This window comes from Lathyrus oleraceus, chromosome 7 (assembly GCF_024323335.1).
Source record: "Lathyrus oleraceus cultivar Zhongwan6 chromosome 7, CAAS_Psat_ZW6_1.0, whole genome shotgun sequence".
NCBI classification, from domain to species: Eukaryota; Viridiplantae; Streptophyta; class Magnoliopsida; order Fabales; family Fabaceae; genus Lathyrus; species Lathyrus oleraceus.
This window is the reverse complement of record NC_066585.1, coordinates 523,044,617-523,065,151: the sequence shown is the minus strand read 5'-3', so window position 1 is coordinate 523,065,151 and position 20,535 is coordinate 523,044,617. Positions and strand designations below refer to the sequence as shown.

The window sequence follows — 20,535 nt, the reverse complement described above, 5'->3', positions numbered from 1 at the left end:
CTAAGCGAAAAAACCATAAATCCTAGTTTTCCCATCCTTGAAGCCTCACTAAGCGAGCCCCTCGTGGCTAAGCAAGAAAATCAGTCCATAATGTGTTTTTACCTCTTAAACCCATAATTTTCATGCTCATACATACTCTAAACCTACCCAAATACACAATAAACATAGGATATCAAAACACACATGTATAACACAAATTTTACAAGAAAACACAAATATATAACATGCAATTCTCGAATCATACTCCAACCCTAATTCCCCCACCATGCAAGTCCATTCCTAAGGGATTCTACCCAACTAGCTAAAGAACCCAACCTTGCTTAAAAGGAACGTGAATTGAGAAAGGATGTGGTGAAGATTGTAACACCTTGAATTCAATTAATTAATTTACTTTAATTTCCTTTGCTTTTATTTAATTATTTGGGTGATTTAATACACTTTTAATTATTTGCTTTAGTGATAGAATGTGTTATGTGATTATTTGACATTTATTGGGGTTTGGTAGAATTTAATAGAGTTTTATTTCATTAAAATAATATAATAATAATAAAATAAGAGAAATTGTGAGATTTGGGTAGAAATTAGAATTTTGGTAAAGTATGAGTACTAAGGAGAGGAGAGTACACAAGAGTTGGGGGGATAAAAGTGTGAAAAGGGAAATTAATTATATTTTTAAGTTAAAATAAATAGTAAAGGGAGAGGAGCCAAAATTTGTCAATATGTAGATTTGATAAAGAAGGCAAGTGTGAGTGAAGGAGAACAAGGGCTTAAGGGATAAGAAGAACACCATAGCCAAACTGTTTTGTTGCTGGAAATTCATGTAATGGGGGACTACTTTAATATAGGTGTTATTGTATGAAGGATAGAGAGTGCTCCTCACCCTTCTTTAGGTTTTTCTCCATTGTTGTGTTTCATGAGTTTTGATGATGATTGTACAAAATCCATGTTAATTGACATGTTTAATGATGTCTTCATAAGAAATGAGGTATTCAAGTAGAAAAGAGATTCCAGAGTCTAACAAGGGGCAGCCACTCGTAGTGCCAATTTACTATCAACAACCTCTATTTGTTCCTCCTCCAATTCATAATCAAAATTACAATCATAATCGAACAATTCCCCTAAGGCCATCTCAATTTGATCCGATTCTAATGGCATACACTAAATTTCTTCCTCATTTTATTCAAAGAGCTTTAGTATTCCCCATGAAGCTTAATCCATTAGTGACGTACCCATCTAACTTCAAACACAATGCTATATGTGAGTACCATGATGGATCGTCAGGGCATACCACTAAAAACTGCAAGGCCTTCAAGTATGTGGTACAAGAGCTGATTGATCAAAAGATGTTGTCATTTTTAGATGTAGTGAACAAAACTACGTCATTGAGCTACAATATCACCACCCACACAAGTGGAAACACAAAAGAAGCAGGGAATGGATCCGAAGAGGCTGCGTCTTGTGAAGAATCTGAGAGAGAAGACTCAAAGGATTGTCACATTGGTTCTGAAAAGCATGATGACCTCAACCCGTGGGTCGGGAAAGGTCGGTAATTAATGAATAAAGAAAAGAGAGTTCATCCTTAACTGGAAATCATCTGGCTATTTCCGTTTTCATTTTGCATTTCCCTTGCATGTTGAATGTTTATTTTTCTTTTAAGTATTGTTATTTTCTTTCAATGGTAATATTAATGAAGTGACCATGCATTTTATGAATCAATCATGTCATATTCACTCATCCAGTAGAGTCGCCAGCTGTCGCGGTGCGAAAATTCCCAAGCGTAAGGGACACTCAAAATATAAACAAAACAGAGTCCCCACCAAAGTTTATTTATTCCCGAAGAGGGAAAGGGGAAATATCGATAAAACCCACAAAAAATTAAAAAAAATGGTCGTTGCAACCAAATCGGGTTCGAGAGTCAATTATGTAAGGGAAATGTATTATCACCCCTCATATTTATTGTACTCAACGAAACTCATTTAGTTAGTTTCGTGTAAGAGTGTTAGCGTGATATTATTTATGATATTCTACTTATCGAGTGAGAAAAGAGAAAGAAAGGAAAGGAAAGACTTATGGGTTTCTTAATGTTAATGTGCCTCACAAGATTTCGCAATCCTGCTCCTACGTATCTTCAGGTGCTATGAAGAACTCAAGGCTACGTAGTTCTGCTAAAAGAGAACTACTGGATTGATTGCTTTTAGAGAGTGATGCTTAGATCATATTTGAGCGATTAAACCTTTACTTGTTGCTCGCTCTTGAAGGCTGAAGTTTTTGTTTCACATCGAAATGGATGTAGCATGAAAATGTTTTCAGGGTTAGACAAAGGCGGAAAACAAGTTTGAGTTGATTTTAAGCGGAGACAGACATCCAAGCAGGGAGCTCTACTGCAGTACTCAAATGCCCGAAAAGGAAGAGACTTAAGCCCAATCATTCTCTTTTCATCAAAAAATTTATTTATGAAAATGTGTGGTGAATTAAGTCAAAGTTTATTAATGAAAGACAATTATTCAGATAAGGAGTTCTACTGAGTGCCCAAATAATCGGGAAAAAGAAGGTTGATACCCAATCAATTTTTTTTCTTTCATAGAAATGACTTAATTCACATCATTATTGTATTTTAATATGGAAGACGAATGTTCAAACGTGGAGCTATACAACAGTATCCTAACATTTTAAAAGCTTAATCAGTTTCTAATCAGTTTCTTCCATTTTATTGTAAAAGCTTTTAAAAACAGGGGGGCGACTTGACGTTGAATCAAGTGTCTGAAGCTGATTTATGAAAATAATTTGGATGTGGCAGGGGCTTCTCGACTTTGTATTCAATTTGGGAAAAAGGACTCGATGTTTGATTGAGTGTTTGCTTTTTCGTTCTTTTCTAAAAAGAGTTGATTTTAATCTTTGAATTAACAATCAACTAACAATAAAAAATAAGTAAAAACGGTAAACTTATTACACAAATTACGGGAATTGGGGTACAATTTATTGATTTTAATCTTCAATACTAATTTTCACGTCATGATACATATTCAGGATCTTTTAGTTGAGAAAACAATTTCACAAACTTCTAGTTCTGAATAGACAATAAATATATGCATTGTCTTTTAGTTGATGCAACAACTAAAAGTGAATTGAATATCCAATGTATAACAAACTAATATATCTGTTTATATATATATATAAGAGACAACTCATTTTTTAAATTCATTGAATAATGTATTTGATCCGTTTATAGACTAGATAAATTAACTATTCAATGAATCTAAAAAATAATAAATTATTCAAGAATTATATAAAATTGTTATTTTTTGTTATCCTTCTAAAATACTTAATTTTTCAAAAACTATATAATAATTTTCTTTTTTTTTTATATCCTTTAGGATGTTTGATAAATTTATCATGAATTATAAAATATATACATTATTGTATGGGTAATGCTAAGGGCATAAGATAAGAATTAAAGAAAGTAATATTGTATTGAAAATTATGCATTAATTTTAATAAAAAGATAAAATTAATTTTTTAATTGTTTTTTCCAATATAAATTTTTTATAAGTAGTTTTCTTATCTTGTGTCCAGGGATACAAATTAGCATCATCCTTATTTTATAATCGTGAGTTTAATTGAAATACGTCGATAATATAAAAGGATTTTACACCGTCAGTTAATTATAGACGTCGGATATTAAAAGAAGTTTGACTTTTATTTTAAAAATTTATAAAGTAATACAAACGGATGATGGTGATGAATCGACGATGTAAAACTTTTTACACTGACAGTGTATAGTAATTAATCTTTATAATCATTCATGAATATTTAATTATTCAATAATATATAATATAATCTCATAATTTAATGAGAGATGTAAAAAATAAAATAAAACAAAGAATCAATATTACAATAATATAATAAAAGAGTAGAAAAAAATGACAGAAAGCAATTAAAATTATTAATATGAGCCACGACATTTATAACAAATAAAAAATCAATATGAAATTTTCTAATGCTAACTTGTGCCCCAAGGACACATGTTAAGAAACCCACAAATAGAAAATTTGTTTTGGAAAAATAAATAAAATTATTAATAATAAATTTCTAATAAATTCAATTCACATTTTTTAAGAATTTATTTCTATATTCATCTCTTAACTTGTGTCCCTAACTTGTGTCCTTGGGGCACAAGTTATGATTAGCAATATTATATATTATGGAAGATTATAAGAGTAAACCTGACTACTAGTGGATGGGGAATTTGAGGTAACGAAGGAATTCAAATGAAGGGGTAAAATGGTAATTATATCAATTTTGTATATAACTCAAATGGACTCGTGGAATCCTCATATTTTCCAATCCCCTCTCACTCAAAATTAAAAACAAGAACAACTTTAGAGAGATAGAGAGAAGATGATAGGGCGAGCAATGAAGAGGGAAAAAGAGGTTGGAGTAGAATTAACTCGCATGTCCAATTGGTATGAATTCTTGATAGAGTGAAGAGGAAATCTTGAAGAAGTTGCAATGCTGATTGGATTAAGGAAGCATCATCATCTCCTCGTCACACTCAATAGGATACGAATTCAGAATTAAGAAGGAAGAAGATTGAATCAAACTTGGAGAAATCTCAATTTGCATACGAAGAGCTCTTGGAAGAAGGAGCATTGAATATTGCTATCATCATTAATCATCTTCACCACCTCCTTTCTCAATTCATGTTCTTTTTAAGCAAGGCGGGGTTCTTTAGCTAGGTGTTTATAATCCCTTAGGAATGGAATTGCATGATGGGGCAATTGGGAATTGGAGTGTGATTCTTGAATCACATGTTATATATTTGTGTTTGACTGTAAAAATTTGTGCTATACATGTTTGTATTGATATCCTATGTTTGTTGTGTATTTAGGTAGGTTTAGAATAGTATAAAAATGTAAATTTTGGACTTAAGAGTTAAAAACACATTATGGACTGGTTTTCTCGTTTAGCCACGAGGGGCTCGCTTAGTAAGACTTCAAGGATGAAAAAAACAGGGGTCTCTGACTTTCTCGCTTAGCCATGAATGGCTGACTAAGTGAGAGCTCACTTTGACCTCACCTAGCGAGACTTTTGATGTATAATATTTAGCAGCACTGACTTTAACGTATCTTGAATTTCGTAATTCGGAATGAAACGCGATCAAATGGTGGAGTAATTGTAATCCATCGAACATATATTTATTTATGATGACTGACCAATGTATATGGTGATCCGACGCCTCAAGGACTAGACCCGTGTGACTTTCTTCTAATGATTGGTACCCTAATACTACCGAAAGGATCCATGAATAATGACCAATTTCCCATTTAGCCTCACTGGTACCCTAGTTTTAGCTGCTTATAGGGTACACCTCCACCTTGAATAAGTGGAAGTCGGTGGCTAATGATCATGACCTTAACAATAATGACGAATTACTCACTTGACCTCACATGTATCCTAGTTTAAGTTGCTTCTAGGTATGCATTAACCTTAAATAAGTGGTAATAAATAATTAATGATGAGGACTGATTACTAATGACTAATGTTATACCAATCATTGGAGAACCATGTTTTGTGTATGAGAAAATAATGTAAGGAACCATAAGCTTTAATAGAGATTTGATGCTAAATTATTCTGAGTATAGTGTGCAAGGATAATGAATAATGACTAACCCTTGCTGATCACTGTGGATTACTCACTTAGCCCATTCATGATATCCATAGTTTCCGCTGCTTCTATGGTATAAAACTGGCCTTAAATAAGTGGTAATTGATAAAATACTCCCTCATGCACGGGACTTGTCCAGATACCCATGGATTGTTGAAATACCGTAAGGAATAATTCACAAATGACTATTAGGACACCTTATAATCGAGAGGACTTCTAAGATAAGAGAACTCCAATGAAATAAATTGTATCTCACCCATTAATATTTCAGGTAGCTCATTTGAAAAAGAAAATAAAGGTCCGATATCTCGAAGACGTGTAAGGTAGAAATTATTTACGTTTTTCCGCCGTGTTATTACCTATCTGTAATATTTTATTGTATCAAATGTTTATGTCATGTATTTGTACTGCCTTATACTTGTTTATTACATGCGTTAGAATGTTATTTAGACACTTTTAATTGTATTCAGTATAGTTTAACATTCCAGATAATATATTTCTAGCAAACGTATTATTTGAGTTGTTACACTAGGCCTCTAAGCCATGGCATGAGAAGATTTAAAATTCAGTGTTGAATTTAAGTGAGGTGAAAATAATTCTATTAACACGAATAAAAATCCTGGTTAAAAAAACGGTATTTGTCATTCTAATTTTAAAGTAAATAAATGATATAACCATAAACGCACACATTCTTAGAATTTGTGACGTTAATTTAAACAAATTGTAATTTCCTCTCAACAAAACAAAAAAATAAAAATAAAATCAGACTTTACTTTAGTTGATGTATATTTGGCAAAGTGTAACTTTGCATTTAAAAAGGGAGAATAAGGAATACGTAAGTACAAAAACTATAATTTATTATCTTTCTTTCCGCTGAATTTGACACGAAAAATATATTATCATAACAGTTATACAAATGTCCATCATACATGACAAAATCTGTGTAACCAAAATTGAAAGGGCCCTGTATTCATCCCTTGTTAAGGGAGCATAAACTTTCTATGTCTAAAGAATTAAGGGTGGTGAGTGAGTAATAATCGATACAGAAGTATATAGCCAACCTTTTGGCAATTAGCAGTATTAAGAAACACTTCATATTCCAAGGCCGTCTGGCGTGACAGTAGCTCTACTGTCGCATAATAACTTCAATTTCTGCACATTACACCACATTAGGAGAATCAATTGTGCTATATATAAGTTTCTGTTAATAAATATGTCTTCTGATAAAAGACCTTTGACTTCAAACAACTTGGAAGATGTTAATTCATAAAAGACCTTTGACTTCAAACAACTTGGAAGATGTTAATTCATAAAAGACCTTTGACTTCAAACAACTTGGAAGATGTTAATTCATAAAAGACCTATGACTTCATTAATCGAAAAGAAAGAAGCCTTCAATAGCATAGAACAGCTTAGAAGATGATCAACTAATATAATCATGACATTGCTCATATAAAAGTCTGCATTATGAGAGCTCTGTATTATTCCTGGGGAGGAAATTGCAAAAAGTGATGGAGTTATTACCGTAAGATATTGCGAAGGATCATCCATGGAGGTAGTGCCTAGGATTACTTCTCTTCTCAGTTTTGTTGTCATTTTGTGACAAACACGTAGCTGAAAACAACACAATAATCACAAGATGGGATTACAATTGCAAAATCCAGGATATGGTTGCAGAAGTTTTTTATCATATTTACCTCAGATCGAGTAGCCCCGCCAATAATAAACACAAAGATTCTCTTTCCCATCTTCTTGAAATCAGCAGCTACGTTCTTTAACGTGGAGTCACTGGAATATTGAAAAAGCTATCTGTTCAGGCTAAAATTGTATCCATTTGAATGCAGATTTCATTTCCTTTAAAGAGACATTTATGTTTAGGTAATAGTTCATGTCACCTTGAATATCCATCGTCAGAAGTACGTGACTTAGCCCAGTTGGCTGTCCGCCTAGATCTCATTGAATGAGGAGGGGCTGTTGGAGCTGGAGCTATCTGAGTGCTCTTGCTATTTCGAGCAGAGTTTCCTTTGGGAACGGGAATTGGTTCATTTTTACATGCATATTCACCCTTTGGCAGTTCTCCCTTATTAAGACTTTCAATGAGCTCCTGACAGATGAAATGGTAGCTATGATTTACATTTGATCATATGCAATAGTAAAACTAGTCATGTCATAAGTAAACAACAATATTTCTTACGCAATTTCCTTACCGTGTTTAAATCAGATTTTTCTCATTCAGTTCCACAACAACAAAACTTTTCTCATTAGGTATGGTTCATAGATGGCTTTTCATATGTTTACGTCCACTTGTCCCAATTCAATCTAATATACTTTGACATATAGAGAGGAAAAATTTATTGGAAGGCAAGTGTGAAACTCTGAACAAATCAACTATTGACATTTTGTGATAAATATAGTGGAAAAACTATATATCGTGTAACTTCTAAAATCTAACTAAAACATGCAAGGTACTAGGAGCTCGCATGTTTTACCAAGCAATGATAGGCAGATCAATCATCTTGCAAATGTCTTTTACATTTTTATATTGTCAAAGCTAATGACTGTAAATCTCTCATGATGCACTAACATTATAGCACTTCTTAAGAAAGAAAGGCATAACTTTTCCTGTACAAGGATCCACTATGATGGGTTATAGAGCTCCTATATTATATTAGAAAAAAATGTTACTTTCTCTTTCTAATATTCATGGAACTCGAGAGAACTCAAATCCGAAGATATCACTCCACACACAATAAATTTGGAAATGAAAAGCTTGCATGATCTTTAGTCGTACCTCTACAACGGGATAAAATCGAAATAGTGACCATGTTTCTTCCTCTTCGTCAGTACGATCTTTGCGTGCTGCTTGCGTTGTCTATGAAAGAAAAAAAGTTTTAATTTTATAGATAATTTGATGCGAAATAAAGCATTCAGACAGGGGCATGAAATAGAACATTTTGCAATACAATACCACCCTCAACTTGAAATATCTAATATCCTTAATGAAAAGGAATCCATAAATCATATATTTTTATTGTTGTTTCTTAAGTATATAGATCCTCACTTGACATATTTGTTTATTTATTTTACTTCTATCAGCACGAAATGAATATATATGTTTACCTTCTGGTTACTGAACTTCAGTGAGAAAGCACCAGCAGCAGATGCCTTCTTTGTTGATGATCCCGCCAGCAGTTGCATATTACTGATAACTTTCATGTCATCGGGTGATAGTTTTGCCAACTAGTTAGATAAACAAAACCATCAATAACATTTGCTTACTACAGTTTTTTTTCTTTGAGTTATAGTATTGCATTCATTCATAGATGCTGACTGCCTAAAAAAAATCAGACTGGACCTTAGAAATCAAACATATCAAGCAATGTAACAGGCAACCTACTTTTTCCTGAGTCGTAGACGCCTCATCCAAATTTATTTATGATGTAGCTATAAACAAAGAGATCCATACCCATATACAGAGATAGTTTTCAAAATAAGACATGAATATCTTGCAATTCAGAGCTTAGCACAGTCGCAGAAGTTTAATTCAGTCAATTTTTGCTACCAATCTTCTAAAGAACATGAATCTGATCAGAATTTGAACATCTTTACTGGTTTTGTAGTCAGGAAAAGCAGGAATATCAAGCATATTTTAAAATCATAAACCTAGTAAAGAAACATAATTTGTAGAATTCATGAACCATGTAGAATTCATAGGTGTTGGTATCAACCTGCATTAGCTTTAAACCTTTATCACCCTCAAACTTTTCAGGGTAGACAGATGCATAGATCATCAACAACCGCAACTTATATTCAGGAGTTGTATTCTGCACGCCGAAAATTCTTTTATAAGGAAATTGTACATAATGTGTTAAGATGCATATTATATTGCCTAATCGGAGATATGGATTCAGTACAAGACCTGCTTTGTTCTTAAAAAGTTAATAACGTCCTTGGCTGCAGCATCCCCAAAAACAAGATCTTGCTCCAACTGTCCAAGCTCTCGAAGTGCTGCGTCTCTGATGATTGTGTTGATCTTTCCAGCTATCTACTTTGAATTAATAAAAAGCAGAGTGGTCAGAATAGAAATGTGTTTCTTTTGTTTTGTTGCGAGCCATATCAACTTAAAAGAGTTATATGTTACAGCTGTTTGTGTGTCTTGGCGGGCACAGCATATCGAAAATTATGCAATTTCAGTCCTCTTACATTCCATTGCCATTATTCTTATTTCTTAAGTTGCAATCAAATACTCCTCCTCGATAACTAAGATTTTTTTAAAAAAAAAAGTAAGTAAGATGGAAAAACTCAATCACCTCTACATGGAGTGAAATCTTTTCTACTTGCTCAGTGTATTGGGGCAAAGCTTGAACCATTTTTTGCAAATCCCGCGTAGATATTTCACCACCATCTCTGCAAAATATCAAAGCTATAAGTCAAAAGTCAAAAGTGCTTATCCCACTATAGACAAGCGCAATGATGCCATTGGTGTTGAGAAGCATTTTAACAAGCCATTAACCTGAGAGACTATAAATCTTTCCTTCTGTATGTAATTAATGTATCTTAGTTTTAGTTTTCAATTTCATTATACAAACTATAAGCTAGGTTTGGGTTCAGTGTATTTACATTAATAAGAGAAGTTCAGATGTGATTACTCTTATTAGAGCAATATATGTTCTGTTGTTTGTAACGTGCAATTACTGGTGATAGAGTACCTATAAATGTACCATTTCTGCATTTGAGCAAAAAATCTATATTTTGATCCAGTTACTCAACATAGTACAAAATTTGATATCCAGACCCGTTTTTAACTCAGCATGTTAACTGGTGGTTAGTTAAATGAAATTGAAATAATTTTTTTCCTACACTGTATTAGTTTTGGAAAATAATAAATTGAAAATATTAGCTAAATACTTAAATTAGCTATAGAAATTTGCAATATTGCATGAGATACAAAATACATTCATTCTAAAATAAGAGAGACAAAATACTTTGTAATTCATGCAATATTAAATCCAATGCAATATACTAGTATAGAATAAGAGGTTATTCCCAAGATAGAGTGATAGGACCCTGAGTCCGAACCTTAGTCTAGTAAGAGTTAGTTAGGATATATCCTTTATTTTAGGGATATTCTGTTATAAAAGAGAGGGGAAGGGATTAGGGAATTCATTCAGAAATATTGTTAGAAAGTTGTTAGGAGAGTTACTCTCTGGTCCAGGAGCAATTCTGCTCTGGTTTATCATTTCTTGTTTCATTTTCACCATTGTAAGAGCTCATCTTTGACATTCAATAGAATACAATTTGGTTATCTTGATTTTATGGTTCTATCATAAAGTTTTGCTCAAACAAGCTATATATATAAAAGAAATAATGACAATACATTGACAGCTAGGACCTGAATTTAGACTGGCATTTAACAAAACAGATGCTATTTTTCATGAAACAAGGATTAAGGTGCCAGTGAGAACCTTCCACTTTGTTGCATTTGTGCTGCTTTGTTCTTTGATACAAAGGTGGTAAACTTTTCATGCAATCTTTCACTAGCCTGGAATTTCAGATGATAAAAGAGCATTGAGATTTGATTTCAGACAAATTAAATGCGTGTAGATAAAGAGCGAACAAGATGTACATCTGCTATATGTGAATGGCGAAGTTCGAGCCAGACTGAGTCGTGTTCTTCTAGAACGACCTCCTTTTCCTCAGGTGGACCCCCTGTTTTGCTGGCAACCTAAAATGATTGCTATCTCAATCAAAAGCAGCAAAATAAAAAATCTTGTCTACAAGATAAGGGAGGGTGAGAAGAATGTCATACCTCATGTATATATTTATTTCCTTCCATATCCAACAAATCATGGCACATAGCATCATAGGTCCATTCATGAATGACAGGAGCAATCTGAGGTTGCAGATTCATCCATTATCAAAAGCGAGATATAAAATGGAAGATTAATTGTGCAGAGGAGTATTTTTAACCTGATCAACAGATCTATCGACAATGAGTAGGTCGCATGTTTCACTTTGTGGAAATTTGGGAATAGTAGATTTATATTTAGAAACCATGTCCCAAACTGCATCAGCAAGCTTGGTAGGAACTAATTCACGACTTACTGTTGGTGCAGACTCGTCACTTTCCTTTGCCGAACGATAGTATATATGCGGTAACTCCTAATGAGATAGAGATATTAAGATATAATATTTCAGAAATTATAGAATACACAAATCCTTATCAATGAGTTACACCAAAATGTCAACTTATTCCTTTATAGAAGGAATCATAAAATTATATGACTACAGCTAGATATTTCACAAAACTCTGTATTAATTTATTAAATAAAGCTAATGAGACAGGACTTACTTAGTAATTTCTGTAAACACAAATTAGTAGCATTTGGTTATATTTTGCTTATGTTTGAGTTCAAATGTGGTATAGCCTGGTTGTAAATAATGTATTTTTACTATTATTAGTAGTAATTTGTATCCGGCCCAATATTCTATTAGTGAGACTCATTAGGTTAGAAAAGCCTATACAAACTATAAAGGGGTTAGTGCTCGTACATCATTCATACTGGAAATACAAAACTCAGTTTTCACAGATTTGTAGGTTTGATCTAAACTCAACCCAAATTTCTAATATGATATCAGAATCTATCTTGTATATTTTGTTAGACTTTCTGCATCTTCCACGTTTCAAGCTCATAGCCCCAGAGCGTGAGGGTGTGTTGGAAATTCCGCCTTCACTGAGGTCCACCCCTAGTTGCGTCATTTGGATTGCCTTCGCTGCAACCTCCAACACCTTCATTTTGTTGAGTGTGAAGGGGTGAATTTAATCTCACATTGCCTAGAGGTATGGCGTATGTAGTGTTTATAAAGCTTGGGCAACCTTCACCTTACATGTTAGTTTTGTAAGGTTGAGTTAGACTCAACCCAGAACCCCGGGGGTTGGTCTAGTGGTGAAGACTTGGGTTCTGAGAGTGTGCTTCTCTCAAGGTTCGAATCCCGCTAGCTGCAAACAATTCATGTGTTGGGCCAAGTCCATATAAAACTTTGCTTTTCCTTTAAACGGGGGCCCCACAAGTGGACGGTGGGATTGGTCCCCTTGGATTAGTCGGTCGCAAGGCCGGGTACCAAGATTTAAAAAAAAAGTTAGGCTCCTACAAAACCTTAACCATCTTATTGTCTCATAAAATTGAGCAAGAAAAGTAATCCATTAAAACCTTGATCCAAGTTTAAATTACAAACATAAAACATGAGGTGCAAAGGTATTTAAGTAATACCTTCAATGAAGCAAAAACTGTAGCTATTCGAATCGCCATATTATTCAAGTAGGTATTGAATCTACGAATATTGTCAACATTTCCATAAAGTTCTTGCAGTGCTGTATCTTGATCAGTGATAAACCCCTACACAATATAGATTTCGCAATACAAATCAAAATTCCCTCATTAAAACATTATGTACAAAGGTCAAGGTGATTCTTTGCTTAAAATAAATACAAAAACAAACATGATAGCTTCTTAATTGAAGGCCTTTCACAAAAGATGGGTAGTTGATTTTGGATATCACTTCGACATGATATCCAAGGATTTTAGGAGAAGCGCATGCTTTGAGTATTTCAACTTATATAAAACCTAGGGGAGCCACGGTGAAACAGGTGGAGCTGCTACTGTGTGATCATAGAGGAGTTTGATTTTTGGCAGGAGTTTTATAGATATAGGTTTGCCATTGCTCAGGAGAAAATGTACATGCATGTAAGCATACTCCTGTCTTAAATATGTCAAATTTTACTGTCTATGCAGGCATGTCTGGTTACATGCAGGAATGCTGTTATGCATAATTTCAGGTATAAGTTGAAGAATCTACATGTCATTAGACGAATAGATTTCTAGTGGTATGCTTTGATCCTACTCTATGTAATCGGGACATCTAGTGGTATACTTTGGTTCTACTCTACTCTATGCTTGCATTATTTATTTTGTTTTTAAGTTCCATAAGGTAAGGGACGTTTCCGTTCTTTTCCATACAAGAGGGGCTTACTTATGTGTATGCTTGCTTGCGTAATGTATACATAAGTAGTAGTTAGCAGATGACATCTTTAGAGGGAGCAATGCCTTGGTACTTGGTACTTACAGTCAGTTCTAGTGCTGCTCTATCTATATCATTTGTTTTAGCATCACCTGCTAGGCAAGATGATTGTGCAGCATTACTTTGGTATGTAAGTTCTGTGTCTTGCATTAGAAATCATATTTGAAAATTTGGACATTCCTTACAGTTCCTTACATAGACAATAGCGTGAATATTTAGAGAGGAAGGGTTTATGATACTGTAGATTGAGAGTAGACAGTCAATGGACTAAACTATTAATCAATGATGCAAACCCACTATCTTATGAGTGAATACATCACCAAAAAAATGAAATAGTTCTATCATTATATACCTGGCTATCTATTGGAAAGTATTCCAAATTCATCTGCAAATTACACCAAAAAATAATTTCGGTCAAAAACAATTTGAAGATGATTACTTGCTTATAAATTCTAGATTGAAGGTTAAAACAAATCCTGACCTCTCTCAATGCTCCTATGCGTGGTAAGACACTTGTATCACATTTAATGTGGTTTACAAGCTCCTTTGGGATTGGTGAGCTGAAAAATATATAGGCTCTGGAAAGTAGTATAGGAAAAAGGACCACCCCCACCCAAAGAAGAAAACAGAAAAAAGAAATGAAGCAATCAGTTTGATTCCAAACGTATAAAAGATGAATTGATTGTGAAAACCAAAAGCCTGTACATACTTCTTGTACAGAGGCTCCCTTCCAGACATATCAGACAAGAACATGACTACACTGCAAGCTAGCAAAAGAGATGTTTAATATGGATAAAGTATACAAGCGAAAGAAACCAAAATAAAAGAGAAAGAAAATCAGTTGAAAATAATGCATGGAAGATCACACAGATGATTGACTCAAAATGAAAATAAATTAGAATATCATAAACTATTGCAAATTATAATATCACATTCAATCCAAATAGCTATGAAGGAACCCATTTTCAGTCTACTTTTTTGATGTCTTTGGATTAGGCATCTGAGTTTTGTTGGAGCCTTACTCCATTTAGTTTCGATCGCTTTTAACATAATACAGTATAAAAACATTCTCATTGCTGACTGAGTATCACTCAGATTCTAGTTTGGATAGTTGGTATTACAGCACGCTATTCCATGTTCAATGCCTTGAATAATACATTTATCACTTCCTTTACAACTGCAATATGCTATCCAAGATTGAACTTCTATCTGTCATTAAATTAAGACTAGAGTGATTTGAGTGATTGCAGCCCACCTTATTCATCAAGAACAAAAAAATCCATGCACCCTACAAACAACACGTTAATTTGGACTAGTCTCATGGAAAAGGTTGTCCTTCTGATGTAATTTTTGGTATCTCTACTAATACCCTATGCACTCCAAAAACACATCTTGCATATGTGTTATAACTTTCTATTCATAAACTTGAGAGCAGACAACAAAATAAGGGAATTTTCTACTACTGATTTATGCATAATAGAGTAGTTAGTATCAGTTAGTTAGGTCTTGCTGAGCTGTCATTGTTAGCAGCAGTTAGTTAGACCTTGCTGAGCTGTCATTCATTCTGTTACAACATTCTGTTAGTTTGTTAGATCTAGACTATTGCTTACTCTCTCTATAAATAGAGAGTCCCTTGTATCTTTTCAAATATAGAATACAATATGAGATTTACAATCTACTCAATCTCTCTCCATCTTATCAAACTCTATCATGGTATCTAGAGCTTAATTTTTTTTCGATCCATGGAGTCTTTGTTTCCATCTTCGCAAGTGAAGCTCTCTCACTTGATCTCTATGAAGCTTGATGATAAAAACTTCAAGCAATGGAAGCAACAGATCAACGGCGTTGTTCGCGGTCATCGCTTGCAGCGATTTGTTACAGTTCAGGTGATTCCACAGTGATCATCGTTTGATTCCGATTCAGCATCCCACAGTGCGAATTCAGCGTATCTGGAATGGGAACAACAAGAGGCACTCATCTGTACCTGGCTGCTATCCACCATCTCCGATTCGCTTCTTCCGAAGCTTGTGGATTGTACGCATTCGTGGCAAGTTTGGACGAAGTTTGGACAAACTCAAAAGTGCTCTAATTCAGCATGGGTTTCAGGCTAGTAGATGTGATCCCAGCCTGTTTCTGCTGCATCAAGGAAAACTTCAGATCATGATTCTTGTGTATGTTGATGATATCATCATCACAGGGAATTCTGCCTCATTCATTAACTCCTTGATCAAGCAACTCAATGACAAGTTTTCACTCAAACAGTTGGGAGAGCTGGATTATTTTCTGGGTATTGAAGTGTCTCATTTATCTAATGGATCATTGCTGTTATCTCAAACCAAATATCTTACTGATCTGCTCTCAAAGGTGAATATGCTAAATGCCAATGGTATGCCCACTCCAATGGTGTCTAGCAGCAAATTGTCAAAGGTTGGTTCTGACACTGTTGATGATCCAACTCAGTTTAGATCAGTTGTTGGTGCCTTGCAGTATGCCACACTGACCAGGCCTGAAATATCATTCTCTGTTAATAAAGTGTGTCAGTTTTTGTCCAATCCCTTAGAAGAACATTGGAAGGCAGTCAAGCGAATATTACGGTATTTGAGTGGCACTCTTCAGCATGGTTTGCTTCTGCAACCTGCTGCTATTCAGCAGCCTATGCAGTTGCTAGGTTTTTGTGATGCTGACTGGGCTACAGACCCAGATGACAGAAGGTCAACTTCAGGGGCATGTGTTTTTCTTGGACCAAATGTTGTCTCTTGGTGGTCCAAGAAGCAACAACTTGTAGCAAGATCAAGTGCTGAGGCAGAGTACCGAAGTATGGCTCAGTTAGCTGCTGAATTAATATGGATACAGTCCTTACTTAAGGAACTCCACTGTTCTTTCCAAGTGCCTAAAATACTGTGTGACAACTTAAGCACTGTTACTCTTGCCCATAATCCTGTTCTTCACAATAGAACTAAACATATGGAGCTTGATATCTTCTTTGTGCGTGAAAAAGTTCTCAGCAAAAGTTTGTCTGTGGTTCATGTCCCAGCTCAAGACCAGTGGGCAGACATTCTAACAAAACCTCTTTCTGCTGCAAAATTTGTTCCTCTCATAGCAAAACTGAAGGTGTTCAACAAGACTGACTTGTTCAAATCGCCGTCAGCTTCTAAGGGGGACTAATAGAGTAGTTAGTATCAGTTAGTTAGGTCTTGCTGAGCTGTCATTGTTAGCAGCAGTTAGTTAGACCTTACTGAGTTGTCATTCATTCTGTTACAGCATTCTGTTAGTTTGTTAGATCTAGACTATTGCTTACTCTCTCTATAAATAGAGAGTCCCTTGTATCTTTTCAAATATAGAATACAATATGAGATTTACAATCTACTCAATCTCTCTCCATCTTATCAAACTCTATCAATGCAAATACAGGAAAAGATTTGAATAATAAAGTCCTTGCAACTTGACAATCTTTTTTTGAAGGATTTCCATTAAACTTTGTTTGGCCGCTATAAGCCAAGAAGAAGAAGAATATATTAGGACTCCTAGGTATTCTTTTGAACGTAATACAACATGTCCACTCTATCCTCCACCCATTTTTAATTTACAAAGATATTTGTCATTAAATTATAGGATAGCCTGTAATTAAATAACTTCAGAGAATTTCCTATTTTTAAGGAGTTTGAAACCCTCTACTTCCATGTGATAGGTAAAAATACACATGTTGCATCAAATTGTTAAACTAAACTACAGAAGACACACTCACACACATATGTGTGTGTACTGAAATTGTGATGGGAAAGAAGAAGACAGACAGGCTAGCTATGCTCACATGCAAGCAAATGTAAGACAAACGTGGTTTAATAAATCTATGAAAATTGCAAGTAACTTTTCCTTGAACAATAAAACAAATGTTTTATTTTTACATGATTTTTTTTATTGCTGACATGATAAATATAAATTTCTAATCAAGAAACAAAAATTACTTCTCTTTTGAAGGCTGGATGAAATAAACAGCATCCAATGATGGTAACGGTTGCCTTCTCCGGAAAAGGTCTTCCACCACTGCAATGAGATAGGACCAAGTTATAATACCCAATATTTTAATAAAGTAACCTTGAAACATTTATTCGGTAAATATCAGGAGATGTAATAAACATTGAACAGCAGAAAGCACCTAACTTATACTCAATATTCAATGATAAGATAACTGCCATCATGTGTAAAATGGTAATATGTCTTAATGAGGGAGAAATATTTTTGTAATGATACTTTGTTATTCTCCAGTCACTTAGAACGCAATCACACATACTGAGAAACACTTCTAATCTCAGTCAATTTTCTTAAAATTCTTGGAAGTAATGAGCTTTAGCGCCATCACTCACTTCTAAAGTGTTTGGCCATTTATTGACACTGAGAAGTGCGTCTTACAAAGCTAGTTAATTTTTTCTCCTGTGCCATCAATCAAAGCAAATGGGTTCTCAAAAGAGAAATGCAGAAAAATAAACTCATAAAAGCCATATCCTTTTAGTGTTCTTACAAGAAACTTCCTGGTCTGTAATATCTGCCATTTTACATGAATGTGACATAACTTTCACTGTAACTTTGTCCATTATGAGCACCTATAAGAATCAGAAAAAGTAGACCAATATCAGCCGTGAACTTGAATCAACTAAAGATAAGATACAAAGATAAACTAAATATGAGAGGTGCAAAAACATCCATATTAAAACCACACCTTCCATGCTTTTGAATCCGCTGACTTAGCTGATCTAAGCATTTCATATAATAATCCTATGAACATATAGAAATGAAAAGAATTAGGAAACGGGTCAAAAAAGTAAAGGAAATACATGCATAGTATTTATTATGGTGCATCTAGAAGTGCTTATGAAGATAATTTAAAAGCTAAAACATGTTCTTAACATTTTTTCAGCTTATTCTCATGAATTTAACATAATAGATTATACATTACATATATGCAAACATTCCTTTAATTCCTATTCCATTGTAAAAGCAACTTATGCACAAGCATGAATACAATTTAGTAAAGCATTTTTTGTGTGGCAAATGCATTTCCTTAATTGGAAGTTTGCACAATTTGTTAAGTGAGTGGAATCACGATTTGCCACCATGATTTTATCAAACTCACCGTCATTCCAAACATGAATGCAATCGATTTTGAACAATGAGCACCAAAACACGGTCTGAAAAAATTGAAGCTATCTCATATTTCTTTTGCTACATTTTTTCAGAGAAACACATAGGTTCATTTTCTAGAATATTGGATGCAAAAAAACATCAATAAAAATGATCCACAACGAACTTTACAAATTCTTTTAGTTTCAACCAACATGATTCTGAGATTTAATTTCTAAACTAAACCAAATATAGTTATAGAACGATTTCAAAGTTTCAAGTTTCTAGTATGAAGCACTAACACGGCCTGAAAGAAACACCTGAAACAAACACCAAAATGGCCGGGTGACAAATGAATGCGATTGAATGTAACTAAGCGTATGTTTGATATTGCGGCAGTTTTGTCAAAATCACCTTAGCAAAACTTCGGTGGCTCACCGTAATTATGTCAAACTCATCGCGAATCTAAACTAGCATGCACTACATTTCAAAGGTTTTACATAAAGATCGCGGTCACGGTGGCGTAAAGGCTTTCGTGATTTCTAGAAACAATTGCGAAATAAACCAGAGAAATGAAATGCAAAGCGGAACGAAAGAGATCTCACTATCGCGGCTGATATGACGAAAAGGCTTATAATCCGATCCACCGCCACCGCCATAGGAGGTTTCGGAATCCGATAGCGACATTGTTGATGCTGCGCCTTGTTAGAATCGAAGCTGTGAACGGAAATTTGAGAATGGAAAATGGAGAGAAAAAACCGTTGGGACATTTGAGGAAAGAAGAATAAGCTTGAGAAAGTCGTTATTATTGTGACTACGTGTAATTTGGAACTCAAGTTTCGGTTACGGTTTGTGCTCTCCATGTCAAACTCAATGTGATTTTATACTCGGATTCAAACGATCGTTTTGTGACTTACTAGTCTCATGGTCTCTCCGTTTTAAAATAAATAATTAAATATGGTTTAAAGTTTTTATGGACAAATTAAAAGAGAATAAAGTATTCTAAGCAGAATTATCATACAAACTTTATTTGTCAAAAGTACATATGAACATGTTTCTCTTATAAGGCCAGAGAGAGATTCAGTCACTTTAATAAGTATATAATAATTTGAGTAGTAAGAGTTTATTCACGCCACTGAAAAATCCTATCCGGTGGTTTCAGAGGTTGTTTAAGGGATCAACTCACGTGAGGTAATATATCATGTTGGTGGTCGGTGCTGTTGGATTGTAGGCACGCAATTAAGTTGATAATGTGTTATGGCTACTGAGTGCGTAGTGATCTTTGAGTAGTGAAAAATGTGTATGACTTAAAGAGTCCCCTTATCTCATTGAGGGGTAATGTATTTATAAGAGTTTCCGGCATTTAGGATTTTCTCGGATTAATTCACCGTCCATCTAGTCAAATTGTGTACAGTTAAATCCCTATTTTCAAGGGAGACATGAGTCAGTAACGACTCTAACTTTCTCTTTATCGAAAATATGTCTTATCCAACGTTTTTTCCTCCATGAGCGAGGAAGAATTTAAGGGTGAGGTGATACCTCCCTTCAAGCGACCTCATGTAGTCGCCTTCTCTTAGGATGATCTCTAGAACATCGCCATAGGTAAGAATTTTTGTAAAAATAACACTACATAGTTCCTCAGGCATTAAATCTTCGGTAGAAGGCGAAATGTT

The 20,535-nt window shown here is 34.4% G+C and overlaps 1 protein-coding gene across 3 annotated transcripts; it reads right to left on the bottom strand.

Moving 5' to 3' along the window:
• Positions 1-6,505: 6,505 nt before the first annotated feature.
• LOC127106984 (protein transport Sec1a) lies at positions 6,506-19,742 on the bottom strand. 3 transcript variants are annotated; one of them, XM_051044274.1, is made up of 21 exons: positions 19,468-19,742; positions 18,462-18,517; positions 18,264-18,345; positions 17,710-17,788; positions 14,454-14,504; positions 14,226-14,322; positions 14,097-14,129; positions 12,937-13,062; positions 11,636-11,827; positions 11,475-11,558; positions 11,292-11,390; positions 11,131-11,207; positions 9,976-10,072; positions 9,585-9,710; positions 9,394-9,489; positions 8,786-8,905; positions 8,457-8,537; positions 7,561-7,769; positions 7,363-7,453; positions 7,190-7,279; positions 6,506-6,817 (listed from the first exon to the last, which is right to left on the bottom strand). In XM_051044274.1, the coding sequence occupies exons 1-21, from the start codon at positions 19,547-19,549 to the stop codon at positions 6,758-6,760; spliced, it is 2,028 nt and encodes a 675-aa protein (XP_050900231.1). In that variant the 5' UTR covers positions 19,550-19,742; the 3' UTR covers positions 6,506-6,757. The 3 variants fall into 3 exon arrangements, with proteins under 3 accessions (XP_050900231.1, XP_050900228.1, XP_050900232.1); XM_051044271.1 differs by having other exon boundaries at positions 14,097-14,322; XM_051044275.1 differs by lacking the exons at positions 9,394-9,489; positions 9,585-9,710.
• Positions 19,743-20,535: the final 793 nt, after the last annotated feature.

Excerpts from the sequence above, each read along its gene's own strand:
- LOC127106984 (XM_051044271.1), bottom strand. The coding sequence starts at position 19,549 with ATGTCGCTATCGGATTCCGAAACCTCCTATGGCGGTGGCGGTGGATCG. Across the intron at positions 17,789-18,263 it reads TACAGACCAGGAAGTTTCTT|TGGTGGAAGACCTTTTCCGG; the intron begins GTAAGAACACTA and ends ATCTCATTGCAG. Across the intron at positions 11,391-11,474 it reads GAAATAAATATATACATGAG|GTTGCCAGCAAAACAGGGGG; the intron begins GTATGACATTCT and ends CAATCATTTTAG.